We start from the raw sequence: 25,186 nt of genomic DNA, 5'->3' as shown, positions 1-25,186 counted from the left end.
CTCAGGGAGAAAAAAGGATATTTTTACTAGATTTATTAGTTAACTAAACTAGTAGAATCATGTTTTATCCATGTTTTAAACTTTTCTTTAAAAAATTACTAAAAAAGATAGGGACTTAAATAATAATACTTCAATTAACAAGTATGTGAATGCTTAATGGGCATATATTGTTGAGAGAGGAAAAATATGAAGATAGAAATGGAATGAAATGGTAAGGCCTGAACCCAGGCTTCCTTCCATACTGTAGTATTTTATTGTAGCTTTAATTCATGTATATCACTCATTTGCAGCTTCACATTATGAAACCTATTAGAATAATTTACTGTGAATGAAAGATTATTGGCTTAGAGAGAACTAATATGCTATGTTCCTAAGCTCACCTAATCATAATTTTTTCAACAGGTGACTTGATATTCCTAGTGAATCAAATAGTCTTGGTAGTACAGGGGTTTAAGGCACCCTGTTATTAAAAGCTGGTTATTAAGACCAGCTGTCTGCAATTACTGCAGGGTTCGAATCTCGCCAAGGCTCAAGGTTGACTCAGCCTTCCATCCTTTCTAAGGTAGGTGAAATGAGGACCCAGTTTGTGGGGGCAATAAGCTGACTTTGTATAAAATATACAAAAGGATGAAGGCTATTGCTGAGCACATTGTAAGCCGCCCTGAGTCTTCGGAGAAGGGTGGCATATAAATCAAATTAAAAAAAAAAAAAATAGAAAAAAACAGACAGAACAGACTCTTGAAAGTTTTCTAGTTTGGATCTAAATACCAATGAGATCATACAGAAATATAAAATTCTAGAGACTTCTGTTTCACTTAGGACTATCCCAAACGTTATAATCAGACAACTGCAAAAACTTAAACTTTCTGTATTTTTTTAAGTAGCTCTGATGAGCAAAACTCTTACTTGCTCTTGTATCACCGCCTTCAGCCAATATGCAACCATGCAGTAAGAACATTAAAACTGTCTGAAGAAACGTTATGGTCATTGCCATGTATATAGTATTTTGTATCCTTCAAATCCTAAAATAGACTGGAGAAAACACAAAATATTTTAAAACAGTATTACAACAATATGAAAACAATGATATAAGAAAATAGGAAAGCAATGTCTATAAATGGTTACGTAAGATTAATCAGTGTAACAGATTGGTTCAGCTAGTTGTATTATATAACTAAATTAATTCCAATTAGTTAGGACTGATGATAGACCTAAAATACTAGTTTTTAATCTGAAGAGCCTTAATCATAAGAAACTAATGTCAACAGGGTCCTCTACCACTAAGTGCCATAATAGTCAAACCTTCAACACAGTAAGACCTCCATATATACTGGGATACTATTTCAGTGGCTTGCCTTGAGCCCACCTGCCAAAATTCCCAGGTATATCAGACATTTAGTGACCACACAATGAACTGCATGGAATAAAAGCCTGGATATATACAAGGAGCTGTGGAATTATTGCACATTCTTCCTGTATTAAATACTTATTATTAGAAATCAGTATCACAAAGGCCAGCATTCCAAAACTTAAAATAGATCAGAATAAAAAAATTGCCTCGGGTATACAGAAATATGTGCACATTTTATCCTGCTGTGTAGTAGAATTTCTACATGAGATAAAATCATACGAAGAATCCACTAGAGGTTGAGGTCCAAGACATTCTTTCAACAAGCTGGTACCTTCTAGAAATTTTGGATTTCAGTTCATCTGTTATTAAGTGTAGGATAAGTAGAAAGGCTAATCCGACACAGTCCCACAAAGAATGTAAAAAATACAAAACGGCCTTCTGCAATTCACCAGAACCAGACTTACATTGACTAGTTCAAAAGATTAGATAAATCAAATAATTATAGTATTTTTCAAGGCAAAACAAGCGCTATATAAATTCTATTTACAGTAGAGGTGTGCAGAACATTTCAAATTAGGAATAGTTCTTTGAAATCTGAAATTGTTTTACTAACTATTGTAGAACTGCTTTCAATACAAAAGTTCTTTTCTAGCTCAAATCTGATATGGTTTGAGCTTGACATACTTCTGAACAATTTGAAACTAGTGTTATGAATTCAAAACATTTTGTATATCTGCATTTATATGCAGCTCCCAGGTGCAGAAAATCAGGACCATCCGCACAGACTGCAGCATAAACATTTATTGAAGCATATACACATGAATCAGGTCAACTAACAGCATTAAATTGACACTAGATAAGGATCAAAAGAATTCAAGGGGGGGGTTGGACTTGGATTTCTTGTAGCAATGCAAAAACTCTAAATTGATAATGCATTTTACTCCACACTCCACCTCTACCTGATGTTCTCCTATAGTAACTACCATGAAGCATTTTTCCCACTCTATATGCTAAGCCAATTTAAAATTTATGATTAGGGCCTGACCAGATTACAAAGAATTATTTTGCCAATCAGTGCTAGCTTCAGAATTCTGCAAGAGCTAGGATAAAATACTCTAGGTGAATTGTTCAGGCTTGCATACTAGAAAGGTATTCCAAAACCACTGATGCTACTTCAGTTTGATATGGTTTATCACTCTTTAATCTGTTCATTTTCTCATAAGGGCCAAAGATCTCAATTTAGCCGAGCCTAATCAAATCAGCCATCAACAGGCACATAGAGATAAACGACAACTTAGATATCGTTCAAAGGAGAAAATCAAAAAACCAAAAAGGAAACAAACGGACCAAAACACCTCCTTCCCAACAATCAACATCCAAATAAGCAGAGATTAATACTAAACCAACAATCAAGCAGTAAACAATACTCCAATTAAGGAACCACCACTCAGACAAACAATCGAACAGTAAACAATAGCCCAATCAAACCACCACCAAGACCACTCCCACCAACACTGATAGGGCAAGCCACTTGTATATAAGCAGAGAGTTACCCCACTCCCTTCTAGCACTGATGATGTTACTTAGTTGGGTAATGAAAGCAAACAGCCAAGCTCAGAGAGCAGCACAGACCCCACCAGGCTCAATTTAAATGGCAGCGCTATGGGCCTTTGAGTCTACATTTGATCCCATTTGGAAACTTCTAAGCTGCAGTTTTGTGAATCTACTAAAAGTCACTCTATACGATTACCGAAATACTTATTGAATTTTGATTCAGATCAAAAGGTTAATGTATTTTATATTTGTTTTGAAGAACGTCAGAAATTATGCTTTTTTAATTTTCTTTTTCCCTTGCGCTTCTCCCCTCCCTAATATTTTTCAACATTTTTGTTTTTTCATTTTTTGTAGAATTTTAATAAAATATAATTTTTTAAAAAATAGTTATACAACGACAAACCAAATAAATATAGCTGTATAAGCTTATCTATTTTTTTTCCTTTCGTCAACATCGATGTTATGAAAGTTAGTTTCTTGAAACCCATAGCCATCTGTAAAGTGCCAAGTCCAACAATGGCTCACCAAAATATTCTTCAGTATTTGTGGCATTTGACCTAAATACAGAAAATAAACATTTATCCAAATCTACAAAACAGAAATGTAACACAAGATATTTCTGGAAAGGTGTCACTATTTATCCAGGACCTGGTACCAATAACTCTGCCAATGATCTGTTACGAAACTTCTCAAGCACTATAAAAATGTGCAGACCTGCTTTCCAATATGCCAAATTTTAATCTAGCATACATAAATTTCCTGAGGGATGTAGTTCTATGTAACTAAACAGTCATTTCCTTTCTTTTACAAAGAGCAGCCAAGGGAACACAAAGGATAAGAGCAATCAGCCATTATATACTATACCGTCATCTAGCAGAGTATGCATGTTATAGTAACAAAGATTATAACACAACAAAAAAGCCACTTTTGTCAAGCTTTTGATTTCACAAACAGCAAGCCAAGTATTCAGAGTTTGATAATGAGTGGATTTGATGGTTTTTTTTTTTTGTTTTTTTTTTTTAATTTGATTTATATGCCGCCCTTCTCCGGAGACTCAGGGCGGCTTACAGTGCATTAAGCAATAGCCTTCATACTTTTGTATATTTATACAAAGTCAGCTTATTGCCCCCACAAACTGGGTCCTCATTTAACCTACCTTAGAAAGGATGGAAGGCTGAGTCAACCTTGAGCCTTGGAGAGATTCGAACCAGCAGTAAATTGCAGGCAGCTGTGTTAATAACAGGGTGCTTTAAACCACTGTAGTACCAAGGTTTGAGGAAAGAAAGAGTGATGGAAGATACAAATATACTTAATAGTCCTTAACTTACACCCATTCATTTAACAAAGGTTCAAAGTTACAATAGTATTTGAAAAAGTTATTTATAACCTGTCCTTGAAGTTAGGACCTTGTCAGTACCCCATCACAATTCAGGTACTTGGCATTTTAAACTGAAGGGCACATAAAGTTATTAAAACACTGAAGACTTTCTCTCAAAGATGGAACTTAGGGATATACAGATCCATCTAAATTCAGTCCATTTCAGTTTCATATGAACTCCATCATGCTTCTGTTTCTTCAAATGTCTACATTATTCTGCGATTCCTTTTTTTTAAAAAAGCGAAACAGTTCTATGTGTTTGCTTGCATAGATAATCTTCCTAAACATATGCATGCTGATGTAACTTTCCTAATGTATTCAATTTGGTCTGCAAATGTTGTTGCCGAAAACTGCATCGCAAAATTTGGCAAAGTGCAAAATCCAGATGAAAGTTATGTTCCAATGTACACAGTAGTCTGGAAAGTGTAAATTAGGCTCGTTTACATAAAAATAGGATCTGAATGAAGTTCTCCGACATCTCTAGTGGAGCCAAAAGAACCACAATAAAGTTTTTAAAAAGTTGGGAACAACTCAATTTCAATTTTTGTTATGACTCAACAGAGGCCCTTGAACCTACAGACTCCTTGTCTACAACAGAGGAAGTTCCTGTTGCGTGCTCCAGGATTTGATGCAAGGCAGAAGGACTGTGCCGCTAAATGCAATTTGTTCTGGCAAGCTGTACTGAACTGCTGAATTTGACCCACTTTAAGATTACGCTATGCCAGATAACATGAAGAATAAACCATTAAGAAGCAAGTGGGGAGAAACTTTGACCACAGCCCAAAACGCTTCTGACTTGATATGCGCGATTTGTTGGAAACCATGTGTAAGATAGGGTAAACAGATTGTGTGGCATCCCAGGCTGGCTCATTTAAAATGTTGAACATAAGAACTAGCTAGATCAATGGCTTATGGAAACCTAGAATCTCATACTGTCTATGGAAAAAACTTATTTTTTTAATCTAATGCTAAGAGATTCTACAGGACTTTCCTGAATGTAAGACAAATAAGGCAAGCTCATCAATAAATGGGAAAGAAGGCATTTACCTCTTCCAAGAGACCTGAATGCTGGCATGACAAATTAACAGAAGTATTTACTGCAATCTAAACCTGTTCTGCCCCAGCTACGGACCCCAAAGAACACAGCACACACAAACTCTATACAAAGCTTATTTTACTCAAATAACTTAGTCTTTATCATTCAAAGGCTGTTAATGAACTGTCTTAACAGCCTACCAGAATTCTAAGATAAGGTAATCACATTCTTACTAGAGTTGGCAGAAAGCCCAGAAGCAATTTTGCAGACACGAAAGAGAGTGAACTAAAATTGTTCTCTACAGCTTGTTGCAAGTGGTGTTCCTTCTTAAATACGCTAAGAGAGTGGCCAATTAGCCCCAAGCCTTACTCTTGACGAGACCTCCTCCTGAGGAGCCATTCCTGCCTTTTGGCAGCTCTGTGTACCCATGCATTGAGAAGAGGCTCCTCCTCTTCTTCCTCTTCACTTAAAGGAGCTTTTGGAGGTTCTGAAGGCCCTGGCTGAATCCCTGCCTCTGGTACCACATCTTCTCCAGCCTCCTCACTGTCTGACTCGAGCACCAGCTGCACAGGCTGCTGACGCAGCACCACACCAGCCTCCTCGTTGTCAGAATCAGCTACAATCTGCACAGGCCTCTGACGGGCCACAACAAAACCAATATATTCAGTATATACAGTATACAGTCAACAATGTTTTCATTGAGCTGAAAAATCTCACTGTGTCAGTAGAGCTAAACCTTTGGATCCATCCCCATCTCACAAAAACATATTTATAGGTAGCCCTCAATTTATAACCATTCGTTTAGTGAACATTTAAAGTTACAAGGGCACTGAAAAAAAAATGACTTATGATCATTTTTCACACTTATGACCATTGCAACTTCCGTGTGGTCATGTGATCAAAATTTGGACGCTTGGCAACTGGCTCATATTTATGATGGTTGCAGTGTCCCAAAGTCACACGATCATCTTTTGTGACCTCCTGTCAAAATGAATGGGGAAGGCAGATTACCATGTTAGTAATTTAACAACTGCAGTGATTCACTTAACAATTGTGGCAAATAAGATTGTAAAATGGGGCAAAACTCACTTAATAACTATTTCACTTAGCAACAGAAATTTTGGACTCAATTATGGTTAAGGTGACCAGATTTTAACATTGGTAAAGAGGGACATTGTGGGCGTGGCTTATTTTGTGGGCGTGGCTAGCTGGTCATGTGACTGGGTGGCGTGGCTAGCTGGTCATGTGACCGGGTGGCCATGGCTATGTGTATAGGGTAAGGTGAACAGATTTTAACATTGGTAAGAGGGACACCATTGTGGGCGTGGCTTATTGTGTGGGCGTGGCTTGGAGGCCATGTGACCGGGTGGCCATGGCTATGTGTATAGGGACTACTCAGAGGGCTGGAAAGTCATTTCTGACAGGTCCTCACACTTTTGACTGGTCCTCACACTTATGACCATCCTCACATTTATGCCCGTGCAGCATTCTTAACAACCATGTCACTCATTTCACAACTGCTTCTCTTCACTATGATGACAAGATAGGCCAAAAATGTAAAATGTGAGGACAGTCGTAAGTTCGACGACTGGTCAAAAGTGCGAGGACCAGTCAAAAATAACTTTTTCAGCCCTCTGAGTAGTCCATATGCACAAAAGGACTAACCAGAGGGCTGAAAAAAGTCATTTCTGACAGGTCCTCGCACTTTTGACTGGTCCTCACACTTATGACCATCCTCACATTTATGCCCGTGCAGTATTCTTAACAACCACGTCACTCATTTCACAACTGCTTCTCTTCACCATGATGACAAGATAGGGCAAAAATGTAAAATGTGAGGACAGTCGTAAGTTCGAGGACTGGTCAAAAGTGCGAGGACCAGTCAAAAATAACTTTTTCAGCCCTCTGAGTAGTCCATATGCACAAAAGGACTAACCAGAGGGCTGAAAAAAGTCATTTCTGACAGGTCCTCGCACTTTTGACTGGTCCTCACACTTATGACCATCCTCACATTTATGCCCGTGCAGCATTCTTAACAACCATGTCACTCATTTCACAACTGCTTCTCTTCACCATGGTGATAAGATAGGGAAAAAAACGTAAAATGTGAAGACAGTCGTAAGTTCGAGGACTGGTCAAAAGTGCGAGGACCAGTCAAAAATAACTTTTTCAGCCCTCTGAGTAGTCCATATGCACAAAAGGACTAACCAGAGGGCTGAAAAAAGTCATTTCTGACAGGTCCTCGCACTTTTGACTGGTCCTCACACTTATGACCATCCTCACATTTATGCCCGTGCAGCATTCTTAACAACCATGTCACTCATTTCACAACTGCTTCTCTTCACCATGGTGATAAGATAGGGAAAAAAACGTAAAATGTGAAGACAGTCGTAAGTTCGAGGACTGGTCAAAAGTGCGAGGACCAGTCAAAAATAACTTTTTCAGCCCTCTGAGTAGTCCATATGCACAAAAGGACTAACCAGAGGGCTGAAAAAAGTCATTTCTGACAGGTCCTCGCACTTTTGACTGGTCCTCACACTTATGACCATCCTCACATTTATGCCCGTGCAGCATTCTTAACAACCATGTCACTCATTTCACAACTGCTTCTCTTCACCATGGTGATAAGATAGGGAAAAAACACGTAAAATGTGAAGACAGTCGTAAGTTCGAGGACTGGTCAAAAGGGAGAGGACCAGTCAAAAATAACTTTTTCAGCCCTCTGAGTAGTCCATATGCATTAAAGGATTACAGCAATAGAGAGGGATGAAGGAATGGAAATTAGAGTAGGAGTGAGGGTAAGAGAGGGAGGAAGAGAGGAGGAGAAGGAGAAAGAAAGAGGAAGTAGGGAGGAGAAAAAGAGGGTGGGGGAAGAGAAAGTAAGAAGGAAAGAAAAGAGAGGTGGTAGGTTTGAGGAGAAAGATTGCTGTACAATAAAAAAGATGAAAGGGAAGAAAGCCAACCCCAAGCAAATATAAAGATATTAAGATAAAGAATGAATGGTTAAACTTTAAAGAATAAAAGAGAACAAATATGAATAAATAGCAATAATTAGAAACACACATACAAACATACAATGTATTTTCTTTGAACAGAATATTTGGCTGGTTCACAAATTTAAACAGCGTTTAGTCATTTCAATTAAATTTACAATTTCTATATTTCCTTTTTGCCATATTTATTCCTCATCTATTTTTTTAAAAAACCAATATTACCCTTCATCCTCATCTCTAATCTTAATCAAATTCAATTTTTCCCTTCTATTCTATATTATACCCCTTCCCATTATCATCTATTTTTATATCCATCCTCACATTGTTTAATTATGTAATTATGTAATACAGTTGTTTAATACAAATTCAACATTTTAATATAAATCAATTAGTTATAAAACTCTTTTTTGTATATTAATCAATATGAACATGAATATTCCAATTATTTCCATGCAATCCAATTTCTTACAAATCAATTAATTATATTTACCAATAATAATAAACCAAATAATTTCTCCCATATATTCCTCCGAACCACAACTTAACCATTTCTGCTTTCAACACAATATACAATTAATAGTATCTCAATTATTACAATTCCCTAGTTAAATACAGCTTTTTTTCCTTTGTGTTTTAAAATCTTGAACTCTCCTCCTAAATTTCCCATTGTTTGCAGTTTTTCACCTACCTTTTTTGGGGAGGAAAAATAAAAATAAAAATAAATCTCTCTCTGCCTCATTTTGTCACGCTGCACCAAAGACTCTGGTTTCGGTTTCGTTTCTGAAGCTTAGCTAGGGGGAAAAAAAACTGCTTTACACTGATTGCCTGTAGGGCGGCCCTTTGAAGCCCCGGGCAAGAGTTTAAACAGTTTTTTTTTCTTCTAGCCATCAGCTGGGGCTCAAGAAAAATCGGGACTTTTTTGAAACGCCGCGGGACGCGGGACAAATTGCTCAAAAGCAGGACTGTCCCGCCAAAAGCGGGACGTCTGGTCACCTTAATTATGGTGGTAAGTTGAGGACTACCTGCATTTAAAAGTATTTGATCCACTTGTAATAAACGTCTACATGGAAATTGCTTTTTAGAACATTAAAGCTAAATTCAAATGTAATGTGTTGAGACATCACAGAATAAGTGTCATAAAGAATGCAATGTTTGTCCTTTGAGAGCTAGAAGTTCTCTTATACAGAGGCCATGGGGAAATTTTCTTGTTAAGTTTTAAATGTCAAAACATTACATATGTAAAAAGCCTCAATCCAACTGCTAAAGATGAGAAATTACAACTGAACTTCAGTTGCCAAAGAGGTTCTTCCTGAAACAGCATATGCCCAGTCAGAGGATAATCTATTCTAATGCATCATTTACTCTATAAAAATAATGACTTGTTTTTATAATATCCATTAATCAATCTGGAATGCTTCTTCTACTTCCCCCCCACCCCATTCCAAATAGCTCTTTTCATGAATTCGTTGATCTTACAGTACAGTACAAAGCAGTGGTGGGTTTCAAAAAATTTTACTACCGGTTCTGTGGGTGTGGCTTGTGGGTGTGGGATGGCGTGGTGTGGCTTGGGTTGTGTGGCTTGGTGGGCATGGCAGGGGAAGGATACTGCAAAATCTCCATTCCCACCCCACTCCAGGTGAAGGATACTGCAAAATCTCCATTCCCACCCCACTCCAGGTGAAGGATATTGCAAAATCTCCATTCCCATCTCAATCCAGGGGACGCTTATTGCAAAATCTCCATTTCCTCCCGATCAGCTGGGACTTGGGAGGCAGAGAATAGACTTTTCACTACCGGTTCTCCAAACTACTCAAAAATTCCACTACCGGTTCTCCAGAAGTGGTCAGAACCTGCTGAAACCCACCTCTGGTACAAAGGTAGAATAATTTGGTACTCTGCTTGCAACAAGAATGAGAGCCTCATTCTTGACAGCTTTGTCTTCCATGCCATATCCAATCTAAACCTTGATCAAAACTGGATGCAGGACTACTACATTTGCAATTTTGCTGCCTTCATTCTCACCATCTATACTGACACCAGAGCCAATGTATAATACCTAGACAATCACTAAATGGCAAGAAAAAACAAAATCTTTTCTGCAAGCCAGATCTCGTAGCGCTGTACAATATGAAATCATTCACTAATAAGATAATTTCCACTCACCTTCAAAAGAGAACTGCACAATGCCTAGTTCCATCTTTATATTCAGCACTTTGTTTCTAAGTACACATAATATTCATGATATTATTTACATGAACACCAGAGAATTGCCACTTACAATTCTCCAAAAAGTTGAGATGGATAGAATTTATTTATTTATTTTTAAATTCATTTGCCGCCCATCTCGCCATGGGCTATTCTGAACTTATAAAAGTAGAATGTAAAATTCTAAAAAATGTAGAACTAACAATAGTAAAACAATGAAACAATAAACAATGAAAATACAGCAATAATAAAAAATAAATAATGAAAATGCAGCCGTATGAATGTATTATAGCAATAAGGAGTTAGAGACACTCCAACATCTTCTCTACCCTTGCATCCAATTTGAATTTATGAATGAACAAATGATCTTAAAGTAAGAACAAGGGAGAGCAAAAGTTGCTAGCAGAACATCATTATCAAGGGCTTTCTGGAGAGGAACCAAGGAGTCCCTCCTATCCTGTCTCAAAGCAAAAGCAACACTAAACATCTTATCTCAATAAATATTTACCCTGACCCCAAAGATGATCATTTGTCAGAAAGAAGCAGTAAGGAAAATGTTGAAGCTGGAAGTGTCTGTGTTCCTAAGACTGGGAATCTGATCTGAGCAATGATTAGGGGAAGCTGGTTTGACAACACTAATGGAAGTAGATTTATTTACAGAAAATACAATTTAGGGATAAGCAAAACGTAGCTCAACCTATCAGAAGGAAAACGAAAGACCATATGCTGGGTTGTATCTACTTGGGAAGAAAAGGACCCCAGATTAGCAATCTCTTTGTGTTTTTCAAACTTGGCAACTTTTAAAATGTGTGGATTTCAACTCCTGGCTGGGGAATTCTGGGAATTGAAATCCATATATCTTAAAGTTGCCAGGTTTGAAAAACACTGTCTCAAAGCCAGCGGACAGAGTATAAACCAAGAGAGGATACATAATAAATCCTTAACTCTCTATCTATACCCCATTGTCCCCTTGTGGTCATGAAGAATCAGTGCCATTGGACCCACCTCCACCAAAAAATCATGACTTAACTCAAGTGACAACAGCTTTTATGCCGGAGCATATTTATATTCTGCAGATATATTAAGACACCTGGACTACAAAAAGACACACAGATTGAGTCTTAGTGCAAGAGACAATAATTTAACAGTTGCTGTGCTGTTTTAAACTGGACTGGTTCCAATGCATTGTGGTAGTTCTATTTTGCAGCAATTTGCTTCCACTTTTCATTTCACATCTTTTTTCCAACTTTCTTTGCTCTTTTTTACCCTATCTTAAAGCAGGGGTGAAAGCCAGCAAGTTCTGACAGGTTCTGGAGAACTGGTAGTGGAAATTTTGAGCAGTTTGGAGAACCGGCAAATACCACCTCTGGCTGGCCCCAGAGTGGGGTGGGAATGGAGATTTTGCAGTATCCTTCCTCTGCCATGCCCACCAAGCCACGCCCATCAAGCCACGCCCACAGAACCAGTAGTAAAAAAAATTGGATTTCACCACTGTCTTAAAGCAATAGGAATTCACCAATATTGAGGACAATCAATATAATTCAGCCAAGATTTTCTAAGGGATAAATTGACTTTTTACTAATCTTGGTTTTACAAGTCATGGTTCAGCTTCTATGTCACTTACTGCTTAAAAAAACATTTTAGTATAAATTTTCCTGAAATGCCTTTCACTGTTTCTTCCATACACAGACATATTCTTTTATTGAGCATCCAACCTTAAGGTGGGGACATTAAATTTCCCTCCAATTTATCTACATTAGCTATAGAAGAAAACTTTCCTACTTTGGGAATGTGAGATTGGGCTCAACACTAAAGAAGTTATTTATCACAAACTGGGGGAGTGGAACTTAGTATGACTAATATATTCAAAATATATACATTATTTGTACTGAGAAAATCATAACCCAAATTTATTTTCATAAATATAAGTTACATTGGAAGCACATAAAACACATGATGTTTCAACCAAGTCCAAATATCAGCAAACCTCCAGGCATTGAACAATGCCTACAAAAATTTGTATTATTTATTTTTAACCTGTCTTTATTATTTTTACAAATAACTCAAGGCGGTGAACATATCTAACACACCTTTCTGCTCCTATTTTCCCCACAACAACCCTGATGTGAGTTGGGCTGAGAGAGAATGACTGGCCGAAAAGTCATCCAGCTGGATTTCATGGCTAAGGTGGGACTAGAACTCACTATCTCCCAGTTTCTAGCCTGGTGTCTTAACCATTAGATCAAACTGGCTCCTTGAAACTTTCCACATCTTTCCACGGAGTCTAGTTGTTTGAATCAAGCTTTTTAAAAAAAGCTTTTCTAAGATATTGAGGCATATAAGTTGTCAAATATTTTTCTCATTTGTGTTGAACAAGCGACTTCAAAGACTTGACATATCTAAGTGCTAACTTGGGCAGCCACATCCATAACTCCTTGCTTGAAAACTTTCTTGATTTTTGGATCTGATCAGACTGGGAATTGGATGGAGAAGCCATATTGAGAGATGACATTTGAATTTGGGTGGCCCAAGTGTGAGTTGCATGTTGTTCAACTGCTCTTCGAAAGACAGCTTTAAAAATAAGGTTTCAATTTAAAAATAGGAAGCCATTACACATAATGACTCTGAACTTGTGTTATTAATTTCAGTTCTATTGTTACATCACAGCAGAAACTAGATTGGGAAGGGTATAGGAAATTACTGCAAAGTAAAATCTTTAGCTATAGCAAATGTGAGGCAGATAATATTTTAATAGTATATAAAGTGCTGAGGTTTTCATTAATCAGCAGTACTGTAAGATTGCTTTGTTTCCACTTTTAAGCATCTGGCAATCCAATATCTAGGAATAATTTCAAAAGTAACTGCTTACCTATGACTGTGCTAAAATAACTTTTCTCGCAGTGTTGTTTCAATAAATATCCTGCTTAGTCCTATTTCAAATGTTAGGGGACTATAGGATTCCTTATGCTTTCTTACTCATATTCTAGGTTGCCAGGGGCCCTCCACCAACCAAGATTGGCCAAATTCTGCACAAATATTTTATTGGGCCAAGTTAACTCCCCAGTTTATTCCAGTCTTGTGTATTTATAGTATTTTTACAGCTGTGGTTAAAACCTTTAGGTATCAGATTAAAATCTCCAAGAACTAAATCCACAAAGTCAATTCTAATGCCATAAGAGTCAAAGCATCATAATTATCATACTACAGCAATATTAGGAAGATCATCATCACCAACAATCTACAATTCCTACTTCCAGCTAACTGTTATGCTTTATCAGAAATTTTTTTTAATAAAAAATACATATAGCTATTCCTCAAATACAGTTCCACCTCTTTGCTAATTTAGTGGCAAAAACATTTTGCTAAGCGACACACTAGCATTTATCTGGTTTTAACCAAGCATGTTGTGTAAAGCCATCTATTATGGGTTGTAAACTATAAATTAAGATGTACTGTTAGGAAGCCCACTCCATCATGTCATGTTTGATAAACATGATTGGATAAAAGACTATTTCAGATTAATGTGTGAATCTAGCCTTAAAATAGCCTTCAAGGCAGATTACAAATTGTTTTCTGTAACAATTCATTTAAATTGCTTTTTATTGCGGAAGTGAGGTGGGTGACACGGAGTTCCCAGAGGATGCCAGGAAAGTGTCATGAACTTTTTAGCACGCTGTGGTGTACAAATCTATGTAATTGTGATGTAACAATCGTACATTAGCACAATGTACGATTCAATCGTACATTAGCACAATGAGTGAAACAGTTCATAGCTCCAACACAGAAAAATTTACCAAAGACCTAAACTTTAAGACCTACAAACTCAAGATTTTTACAATTACACATTAGCTCTTGGTATGGGACCAAGAGTCAGTAGAGTTTTTATATGGGCCAACATTTGTTCTTCCCAACCCCCTTAAGCTGCAGGTTTAGCTGGCCCCAAGAGTGAACTTTCAAACAAAAATGTCCTATGTTGCATTGGAAGAACGCCGTATAAGACATTCCAGGACACTGAGGAAAGCTTTAATTAACAGCTCATAGCAGCTCAGTAGCCAATATCAGCACCGATGAGCCCAAGCAAGAGTCAGTCAAGTACATTAGCAGTTGCTCAAGAGTGAGCATGGCTAATACGAATGAATGAAGCAATGCAGATAAATAAAGCATGAATTCCTTCCTTCCCACTATCATTTCTTAAGAATTGGGGAAGGGGTCATTCTACATTTGCAAAGAATAAAAGATTTTGCACAGGTGGGAAATCCTGATATAGATATCTATAGATACACTGCTTAAAAGTGCAGATCCCTTTGAAGATTAGCCATTGGCTGGAAGGCACTATCTGCCTGCTGAATTTTAATCCTTTTTATACTGTCTAAGCAGAGCATCTCTCTCATCTCTCTCCTTCCCTGTCCAATTACTTCTACTTATTCAATATCATCACCATCACTGGTTTTGTTCCTCCCTGTCTCTTAGCCCTTCTTCTCAGAGCAGCTATCTCATCTTCTTATCCCAGCTCCATCCTGGTGAAAAAAGGAAGGAAAAAGAAGGTACCTGGGACAAAAAAGGGATGGGATACGCACAATGAGGAATCATTTAAATGGAAACCTTACTTTATAGGCAAATAGTTTGGATTAGTAATTCATTCAACTAATGTAACTTTTTGTTTTACCTGATCCTTTGACATATACAGCAATCCCCAGACATCAGCAGGGCTCCAACCCTTCTAGACTTCCATAAGGCATTGAAGACCTAGATCTTATTAGAGCCAGTAGGTTAAACCAGCCATGTTGGTGGAACGATGTGGGTCTGTACGTATTAATGTTGGAATTTTAGGTTCACACAAACTATTATTTCTTTAATTTTCTGTGTGCTACCCAGCATCACTACAATGACCAGATATTCCAAAGGTGCTTTTTTTCCCCCCCTTAAAAAGGCAACTGGACTTTCTTGGTTTGTTTTTCTTTGAAAATATTTTGCTTCTCATCCAAGTTCTGAAGAACTGAAGAAGCTTCTTGGATGAGAAGTGAAACATTTTCAAAGAAAAAACAAAGAAGTCCAGTTGCCTTTTGGGAGGGGGGGGGGGCGCGAAGCACCTTTGAGACAACCATGACCTAGATGATTATCTCCATACACATATGCCATGACAATGGCTTTCAATAAAAATGGTTCATGAACAATGCTTAATACATACAGTGCAAATAAATACAATAAAAGTGTTTCACATATACACATACGTTTCATTGGGGTAAATTACAGGATTGGTTTTAGTTAAAATTAGCAACCTTACTTGGCAAAATACAAAACCTGAGCACACCACAGTTCATTTAGTTTTGTTTTTTTTTTAATTTGATTTATATGCCGCCCTTCTCTGAAGACTCAGGGCGGCTTACAATGTGCTCAGCAATAGCCTTCATCCTTTTGTATATTTATACAAAGTCAGCTTATTGCCCCCACAAACTGGGTCCTCATTTCACCTACCTTAGAAAGGATGGAAGGCTGAGTCAACCTTGAGCCTTGGCGAGATTCGAACCCTGCAGTAATTGCAGGCAGCTGGTCTTAATAACCAGCTTAATAACAGGGTGCCTTAAACCCCTGTACTACCAAGGCTCTTTTAGAGTTTTAACTGTGTTTTAACTGTTTTTTAACCAAGTTTTAACTGTGAAGGGTTTTTTTCAATCCTTTAGAATTGGAGATCATTATTAAATTCAGGGCTATGCTCCTTTGAGATAACAATGATGCATTTGTGACAGATGCATTTGTCCAATACTCGTCTTTCCTTAGGCATGGGTTACCCACATGCCAATGATATTATAGAAGTACATAATTAAGTTTGATGAGTTAGCTGAGTTCCACAATAAGCATCACTCTTGTAATTATCAGTTTACAGGATTGCCCCCTTAAGACCAACAGAGTAGCCAAATATAAGTTTGAATGGCTTAGGACAGTGGTGGCGAACCTTTTACTCACCGAGTGCCAAACAGGTACATGCTTTGTGTGCTTTGTGCATGCGTGTGCTATCCATGCTAACGTGTGGCTCCTCGCCATGCACTGTGCATGCAACCACACCATCTGCGCATGTGCACGGCTTTCACGTGTGTCCCCCGTGCACTGCACATGTAATCGCACCATCTGCGCATGCATGCAGGTTTCACCCATGCAGTTTTTGCGCATGCAATGCATGCACACGAACGCCATCAACGTATGCACATGGTACGCACAAGTACTCTCGCATGCATGTGCAAATGCACATGCATGCGCAGGAGAGCTCCGAATACCAGCTGGGTCCCCTGATTTGCACGCATGCGCACCGGAGGCCCGAACAGCAGCTGGGGCGTAGGCACACTGAAGGTGAGTTGGGCGACAGTTTGCATGCCCAGAAAGATGGCTCTGCATGCCACCTCGGGCACGCATGCCATAGGTTCGCCATCATTGGCTTAGGACCTATAAATAATGAAAAAAGAGACTGTTTGGGAAGTCATCACTTAGTTAGAAGAATGCAAAAAAAAAAAGGACAATCAAAATGTTTAATAGGCTAAAACAATTTCATATGAACAGGATTGCAGCATTTCAATTTTTTTTCTTTTAGATAGGACAGGGGACCTCCATTTATAATAGTAATAAGGTGTAAGAAGACATGCTATATACAGTATGATCTATATGTGTGTCAGTGCACAAATGTATCTAGAACCTAAAGTAATCCAATGAAACTTAATATCTATCAAGATAGATCAAATAAAATATTGCTCCACAAAGTAATGGCTCAGCTATGGAATTCTCTGCAAGACTTAATGTTAGGTGTAAATGTAAGATGATTTCAAGCAGAATAAGGCAAATTCATAAACAACGTAAAAGCAATCTTTACTTGCAAGGTGTACAAATGTTTCCTTTTGATTCAGAAACGGTTTCTGGAAAATAATTCATCATCTCACATTATTCATGAAAAACAAATTTCCAAAGTTGATGACAATAAAGCAATCAAATATTATAAACAAAACATAAAAACATAGATTAAAATCTAGTTAGGAAATAAACCAGCACTAGATTAATCCTATTTTACCACAGCAAATTAAATTCTCAAAGTGAGCCTGAATGAACATAGTATACCCTACCAACAGAAGGCCAACAGAGGTGGAACTAATATGACTTGACTTAGAAGAGAGCTCCAGAAACTAGGAGTAGATACCTCACTTATTTAAATCCAAGCTTATTTTAATGTGTTCACCAAACAGGTCACTAAAGGCAGGGGAAGGACTTCTCTCAAGGACCTGTCAGAATGGTGCTGGTATCTATAATCTGTTCTTCCTCGAAATTTCAGAGCACAGAGATACAAATGTTATACTACCCAGCTGTTATGCCCTCATGTGCAGGGCTTTACACAACTTATACTACCACTACTCTCTTCCTAGAGGAAAAGAGTGTAGTCTAGGACCTGAACACATTCAGCATTGGGACAATACAGTTGCATGAGGTTGTACAGTCACAACCAACATCTTGACTTGCAAGCAGAAACAGAGAGCTATGAAGTGCAAATATTGGAGAAAAGGATTTGCCTGTTCTCTGGAGCCAACCAACTGACAGAGTGCTGGACCGGCTGAAGCCTCTGAAGATTTTTCCAAGAAAGTTTCCATGTGGAGTGTGTTAAAACAGCCCAAATGAGATAGAGCATTTGGTGTTAGAGCCTGATATGAAATCCCTAAGAACTGGCAATGCTGCCAAACTAACATTAGTTAAGACAAAGCTCTTCTGGTCACTGCCAAAATCTGGTCATTCAGTTTCAGGGCTGAATCCACAAGTACATTCAAGCTATGGGTCTGGATATCTAAGAAAGCTTGAATCCTTACTCCTTGGATTGCCTTTCCATTAAGCAGAGGTACTTCTGTCCTGCTTGAATTAAGTTTTAATAAAAGCAGTAGTGCATGTCCACAAGTCCTATCTGTGACCATAAGCATCTGAGAATCGAACAGGTTTCCAGGCCTGTTAGAATAAAAATTGTACTTAACGCAACATCCCTTTACTTTCAATAGCTTCGGTTCTGGATGCACAATGACTAGAAAGGCACTTAGCAGAAAATATTAAGGACCTCAAAGTCACCAAAGTTACACTGATTTCAGAGCGAGGGGTTTTTTTTTTCCCCTCCTTCTTGCTTTTTGCTCTTAATCTTTCTAGCTGAACCATCAATGCTGTTATCACCCTCCTGGTTCATATTAGCCTTAAGAGCAACATGCTGAACTAAAAGAAAAAAGAAAATTCATTATTGTTAACATGCCAAACACAAAGCCTCCCAAAAAAACCCGAAGCCAATAGACACAAATTCAACCAGCGTTACCGGTATATTTCTGGCTCTTTGGAATAAACCTTGCCAATCTCAAGGAGATTTACTGGTTCAGGCACCAGGAATAGGATTAGATGATGAAATCAGCATCCCGGCTCCAGTGGACAGGAGGATGGCCCCAAATCACTCCCACAGGTGCTTCCTCAGAGAAACCAACAAGATTCCAAGAAAGAAATAGACACAAAGCACTTCTAGCAAGACCTTCAGGTTTGCTCCTCTTCTTCACCCACTCACCTGCTTACCTAGCGCTCCAACTGCAACACCTCAATCCCAGGAAAGAAAAGGAGAGAGAGGGAGAGAGAGAGAGAGAGAGAGAGATGACTACACCTCATTTTACATCCTGCAAATGTGAGTTTCATTGGGTCTCCTACCTGCTGCAGTTGCCCAGAAAGAAAAAAAAAATCCTAATGCTGCTTCAGACTGACAGCCTTCGCTCTTAAAATCCAAGCTCTGTGAAACAGCGAGATGATGGGCAAAAAGACCACGGGGGTGGGGGAAAAAAAACCGGCTTCAAACAGGCAAGACTCTGGAGTGAGCACTGGTAAGCGTTCTTTTCCAGATTCCCAAACACTGGCACGGGAATCTCCCTTGGTAATTCAGACGCTACAGCTGGTGAAGGAGGGGGGGGGGGAAATAAAACCCAGCCTCTCTCCAGATCCTCCCGAAACTTGCTTTAACCAGGCGCTTTGCTGGGGGGCGGGACCTGGAGAGGAGCCCTGGCGAGGAGGGGGCGGGCAAGGAGGGATTCCCCGTCCGCGCTGCGCCTGCGCGTGGATAAACTTTTGCCGAGGGAGCCGCCTGAGAAGGAGGGGCGGAGGGTGGGGAGGGGGGCAAATAACGCGGGGGAAGTGGGAGGTTTGTCATATTAAGCCTGGAACGGCGCGATCTTGTCTTTCAACAAACGGGCGTCGAGAAAAGTTAAATCCTGTATAAGAATACCGGAGACCAATATTGTACGCTTCGATCATTCCCGAGTCTGAATAACCTTGCTAAGTAACCTTTAAATATCAGCCTGGGTTCCCCCAGAAATCTATCTTGGTATACCTTGAGCCTTGTGTTTTAAGATTCTTTTTTTTTTTCCCTTTAAAACCTGGACATTGATTATTTATTTATTTATTTATTTATTTATTTATTTATTTATTTATTTATTATTGAATTTCTATACCGCCCTACTCCCGAAGGACTCAGGGCGGTGCACAGCCATGAAATAAAACACATAGATATACAAAATTTAAAATCGAATAAAATGAATTAAATAAATTTGGCTGAATTAATTATGAAATGATGAGCTAGCAGCCTCCAGCATCAATCACTCCAGTGGTGGGTTTCAAATTTTTTTACTACCGGTTCTGTGGGTGTGGCTTGGTGGGCGTGGCGTGGCTTGGTGGGCGGGGCAGGGGAAGGATACTATAAAATCTCCATTCCCATCCCACTCCAGGGGAAGTTTACTGCAAAATCCTCATTTTCTCCCGATCAGCTGGGACTTGAGAGGCAGAGAATAGATGGGGGCAGGGCCAGTCAGAATTTTTACTACCGGTTCTCCGAACTACTCAAAATTTCCGCTACCGGTTCTCCAGAACTGGTCAGAACCTGCTGAAACCCACCTCTGAATCACTCTGACTTCCAAGCACGCCTGTCTAGGCTACCAGGGAGCATCCCTGTCTGGCTTAGGAAATAAAAAGGATCTGGTGGGTTTGCAGGTGATATTTGCACATTTGTGGGGAATCTGGATGTTAGCAACATCATTGGTAGATTCTCTTCTGTAAACTGACGCTTTGTGATCAGTCTGTCTGCACCACGGTGGGTATTTTATTAATGCTATTTCTCCAGTAGCAGCTGTTTGAGGGGAAGTCACTTTCCAGATGTGTCCGCTATCTTTTGTACACGCCAGGTGAGGACGTACCTCATGGATGTTAGGGAGTGGCAGGGAGAGCAACTAAGCAGCTACGTCATGGCAGAAATGAATTGACCAAGAAGGTTTCTGGAAAAGGGGATGGAAGGCCACTCCCAGCTATTATCCCAGTTAAATTGATTCCATGGAGTCTGATGGGCTCAATTACTGGAGGGTTTGGCTGCTCAGAAACTACTCCTGGAATACTTAAATGTAGTTTATTGCAGGGGTGAAATGCTCCCGATTCGGACCGTACTGCTGGATCCAGTAGCAATGGAGGCGGGTGGATCGGAGAACTGGTAGCAAAAATCCCTGCCCCCCCCCCCATGCCCAGCTGAGCCGCACAATCATCAGAGGCTTTTTTTCTTTTAAATGCCTCTGACGATCCAAGCTGAGTTGCCTGATCAGCAGAGGGTTTTTTAAAAACTCAGCTTGGATCGTCAGAGGCATTTAAAAGAAAAAAAGTCTCTGTGGATCAGGCAACTCAGCTTGGATCGTCAGAGCCTTTTGAAAGCATTTTTTACAACCTCTTCCCCAAAGAGGTTGTAGAAAAAATGGTTTTAAAAGTTTTTTTTTTTTAAATGGCCACGCCCACCTAGTCACATTACCCCCCCCACCAAGCCACACCCACAGAATCGGAAGTAACAAATTTTAGATTTCACCACTGGTTTATTGAGTGTTTATTGAGTAGTTTATTCTCAGGAGGTTCAAAGAAACATCTGCTTGAGGTAGGACACAGGTAGTCCTGAACGTATGACCACAATTGAGGACAGAATTTATGTTCCTAAGCAAGAGAGTTGTTAAGGGAATTTTGCCCTGTTTTACAACTTTTCTTGCCACCACCGAACCATTGCAGTTGTTAAACTAGTAACGGTTGTTAAATGATTGCCGCTTCCCCATTGACTTTGCTTGTCAAAAGGTCACAAAAGTTGATCACATGACCCCAAGGCACTGCAACCGTCATAAAAACATGCCAGTTGCCAAGTGTCCAACCTCTGATCATGTGACCATAGGGATGCTGCAACTGTCATAAGTGTGAAAAATGGTCATAAGTCATTTTTTCAGTGCCGTTGTAATTTCAAATGGTCACTAAATGAATGATTGTAAGTCGAGGACTACCTGTATTGAAAAAAGTGACAGATTGAAACTGGCCAACCAATTCTCCACCTGGGCACCTCACATGACAGATAGAAAGAAAGCATGTCTAAATATTATAGGAGACAAATAAAGAATATACTGCTCCTAAGTATCTGCCAGGCCTGGTGCTGAATTTTTTTCCTCTGAAGTGTTGTGGACTGAGGAATTCAGCAGAGAAAGAGATTAGGAAAAGGCGTGGCAGGAGGGGTTCTTTGGGGCAGACTTCCAATGAAAATTTATGGAGATTCTCAATCATTCGGGTCATGTTGTCCCAAAGCTGCTTTTCAAAAGGCAACTGGACTTCGTTTTTTTTTTCCTTGAAAACATTTTACTTTTCATCCAAAAAGCTTCTTCAGTTCTGACTGAATGGCGGGGAATGAAAGGATTTATATTCTTTGCAGACATCTGATCATTAGCACTCTGAAGTTCTGTCATTAGCTCTCTGGGAGTTGTTGAGGTCCTTGGGGGGTTTATCTGTACCTTCAGGATCACTTGAATCAGAGTTCAAATGGGTATGGAACCTTCTTCGGACTGCTGAAAGGACAGTGTTGTAGACAGGAGATTAATGGTGCTATATCCCACCCACCCCTGCTGAGAGAGGGCTATTCAGTTTTAACATAGATGGCCTCTTTGACTCCTCTCTCAAATCAATGGCCCTCTGTCCAGAATGTGGACTTTGCTGTCTTCAAAAAAGTGATCTTTGTCTTTCAAATGCAGATGGACTGCTGAAGCATGTCCTGATGGGTTTGTTCTCCTATGTTTGGCGTGAGTTTATGAAGTGGTTGTTTTGTTTCTCCAATGTACAGATCTGCACATCTCAGTCCATTGTTCTGTATATACCACATTGCTCATTTTGTGTCTGGGTGTTTTATCCTTGGGGTAGACAAACTTTTGCCTTGATGTATTATTGGGATCTTGCACCTTTGGGACTTCCAATGAATGGAACAATGAATTCAGAAGTCTTATTTTTTTCCCCAGCTGATAAGGGATCATATTCTTTGCAGATAACAGAATTGGGGCATACGGAGTTACGGAGCATAGTATAATTTGCCAGCAAGCCATTTATATCTTCTTTACATAAGATGCATCTAAATATCTTCTTTAGATAAGATGCATCTAAATATCTTATTTAGATACGAGCTAGCTTGGTCTAGTTGTTAAGGTGCTGGACTAGGAGTAGAGAATCCTCAGCTCTACTTAAGCAAAAGCCAGTCATGTGACCTTGGGCCAGTCATTTTCAGCCCTTGAAAACAGATGACAACCAACCATTTCTGAAAAAGGCTGCCAAGAAAATTACATGGAGTTGTCCATGTATTCAGCAGGAGTCCAAATTGGCCCAAAGACCCAAAATGCCCAGACACCTTTAGACTATCTTTCCAACATACAATCTCAGATAGAAGCATGAAGACAGATTCGTATAATTCAAAGATTCATCTAATTCCAAGCATCCCATTTCTGTTCTTTCCATTGATAACAGTTTCAAAGTCCTAACAAATAACATGTTGTTGACATTTAAATGACCAATTGCAACACAGACTGAACTGGTTTACATTACTTGATATAATTGGGAAGGGTAAGCCTCAGAAACCCCAGATGTCAGATCGTATTTTATTATTTCACTTGAATGTGGAAATACTGTGGTTTTTTTCCTTTAATATTTGTGGCTAAAATGAAAAGTAACTGATTATTTAACAATTGCTTTGGCTTTGTGGCTAAGGTTCTTTGGATGAAAATCCCCTGGGGAAAAATTGTAATATTAAATCAATGTCACCTTAAAAGAATCTAGAGGATTGACTCCAATTTGCTGACAGAGTTATAACAAATTGTTTCTCTGTCTGTCTTAAAGAAAATCCAGTAGTCCAAGAAAAGCTTATATCTAAATTTTCTAATCTAGATCTAGATCTAATTATTTTATGTAGGCACACACACATAAATACATACAAATACATGAAGAATACATGTGTTACACAAAATCAATGCTCTGCCAATACACTTTTTAGAACGTTGCAATGCTTGGATGGTACATGTTGTGCAATTGTAACTTCATTCTCAGATGGAGCATATACTTTATTAATATTTTTTTATTTCTGATAGAAATGCCAGGGATGGATGCCATTATTTCAAAAGCAGCAAAACAATCTGATTAGCATGACCTGTCAGGATCGTATGTTAAGTTGCAGTTCGAAGACTTGTTGCTGGAGCCTATACACAAGGATCTAATCAACTAAAGTTTAATACTGAATTGGCTCTAGGTAAAGGTCAGCAGAATTCAAGAGAGGTTGGACTGTTTGTGGCAATGCAACAACTCTAAACTGATGATGTGTTTAACTCTGACCCCCAGCACTGCCTGCTCGTCTTCTACAGTCCTGAGAACAAAAGCACACCTCCAGTTGATGAGAAAGGTGCAGAAGAAATATTCAGCACAATACACATCGAGGCAGAAAAAAAGAAAAATCTTCCTTCATTTTTGGAGACAGGCTGTTGAAACTTTGATGTGATGTTTGCCACTTGCCTGCCAAGCCAAGAAACTACATTTTAATTCTGCTGCGCCTATAAATTTGACATTTTCTTAAATGTTCCCATTAATAATAATTTACATCTGGAGAAAATGACCACATTTGACAACAGATGTATGAGCTCTAAATTATATTAAAATATTACTGGTGATAAAAAGAAGCAGAAAAGGGAAGTTCCTCCCAGATCAATTAGAGCTCCATGCCAACAATAGAAACTGCTTTTAATTTATTCTCATAATATTTTCCCTATGTGAAAAAAAAAACAAAAAAAAGGTGTTGGAAATATGAATCCATCAGAATGTGCTATTCCAGGATGTGCTTTTGAATACCAGCCAAGTGCTGGGGAGAATTCTGACCAATTAAGTAGCAGGAGGTCCTATTAAAAAGGGAATTAGAATGCTGTTGCCTTGAATACAAAGTGTGGGTTTTGCCCAGCTGACAATAAATGGCAGCAGACCTTCGTTGCATTTAACTAGATTTTTGAAACAATACAAAAAGTCTTTAAAACTTCACTTCTAGAAAAGCTCCATTTTGAAGAGTAGGAAGCAGCGGGAGAGGAAGGAAGGAAGAAGAAAGAAAAAGAAAGAAAGAAAAGAAAAGAAAGAAAGAGAAAGAAAGAAAGAAAGAAAAAGAGAGAGAAAAAGAAAGAAAGAAAAAGAAAGAAAGAAAGAAAGAAAAAGAAAGAAAGAAAGAAAGGAAGGAAGAAAGAAAGAAAGAAAGAAAGAAAGAAAGAAAGAAAGAAAGAAAGAAAGAAAGAAAGAAAGAAAGAAAGAAAGAAAGAAAGAAAAAGTTCCCT

The 25,186-nt window shown here is 38.8% G+C and overlaps 1 protein-coding gene across 1 annotated transcript in view; it reads right to left on the bottom strand.

Moving 5' to 3' along the window:
* The window catches only part of COL21A1 (collagen type XXI alpha 1 chain), a 68,542-nt gene extending 67,548 nt beyond the window's left edge, over nt 1–994 (bottom strand). Inside the window, exon 1 of the mRNA XM_070954747.1 lies at nt 907–994. Coding sequence (XP_070810848.1) covers nt 907–994 — 88 coding nt within the window. The remainder of the gene's footprint in view (nt 1–906) is intronic.
* Nucleotides 995–25,186: the final 24,192 nt, after the last annotated feature.

The sequence above is a fragment of the Pituophis catenifer genome, unplaced genomic scaffold (genome assembly GCF_029215685.1).
Source record: "Pituophis catenifer annectens isolate HBS135680 unplaced genomic scaffold, rPitCat1.0.hap2 SCAF_1, whole genome shotgun sequence".
Taxonomy (NCBI): domain Eukaryota; kingdom Metazoa; phylum Chordata; class Lepidosauria; order Squamata; family Colubridae; genus Pituophis; species Pituophis catenifer.
This window is presented reverse-complemented; position numbering and strand designations above follow the sequence as displayed.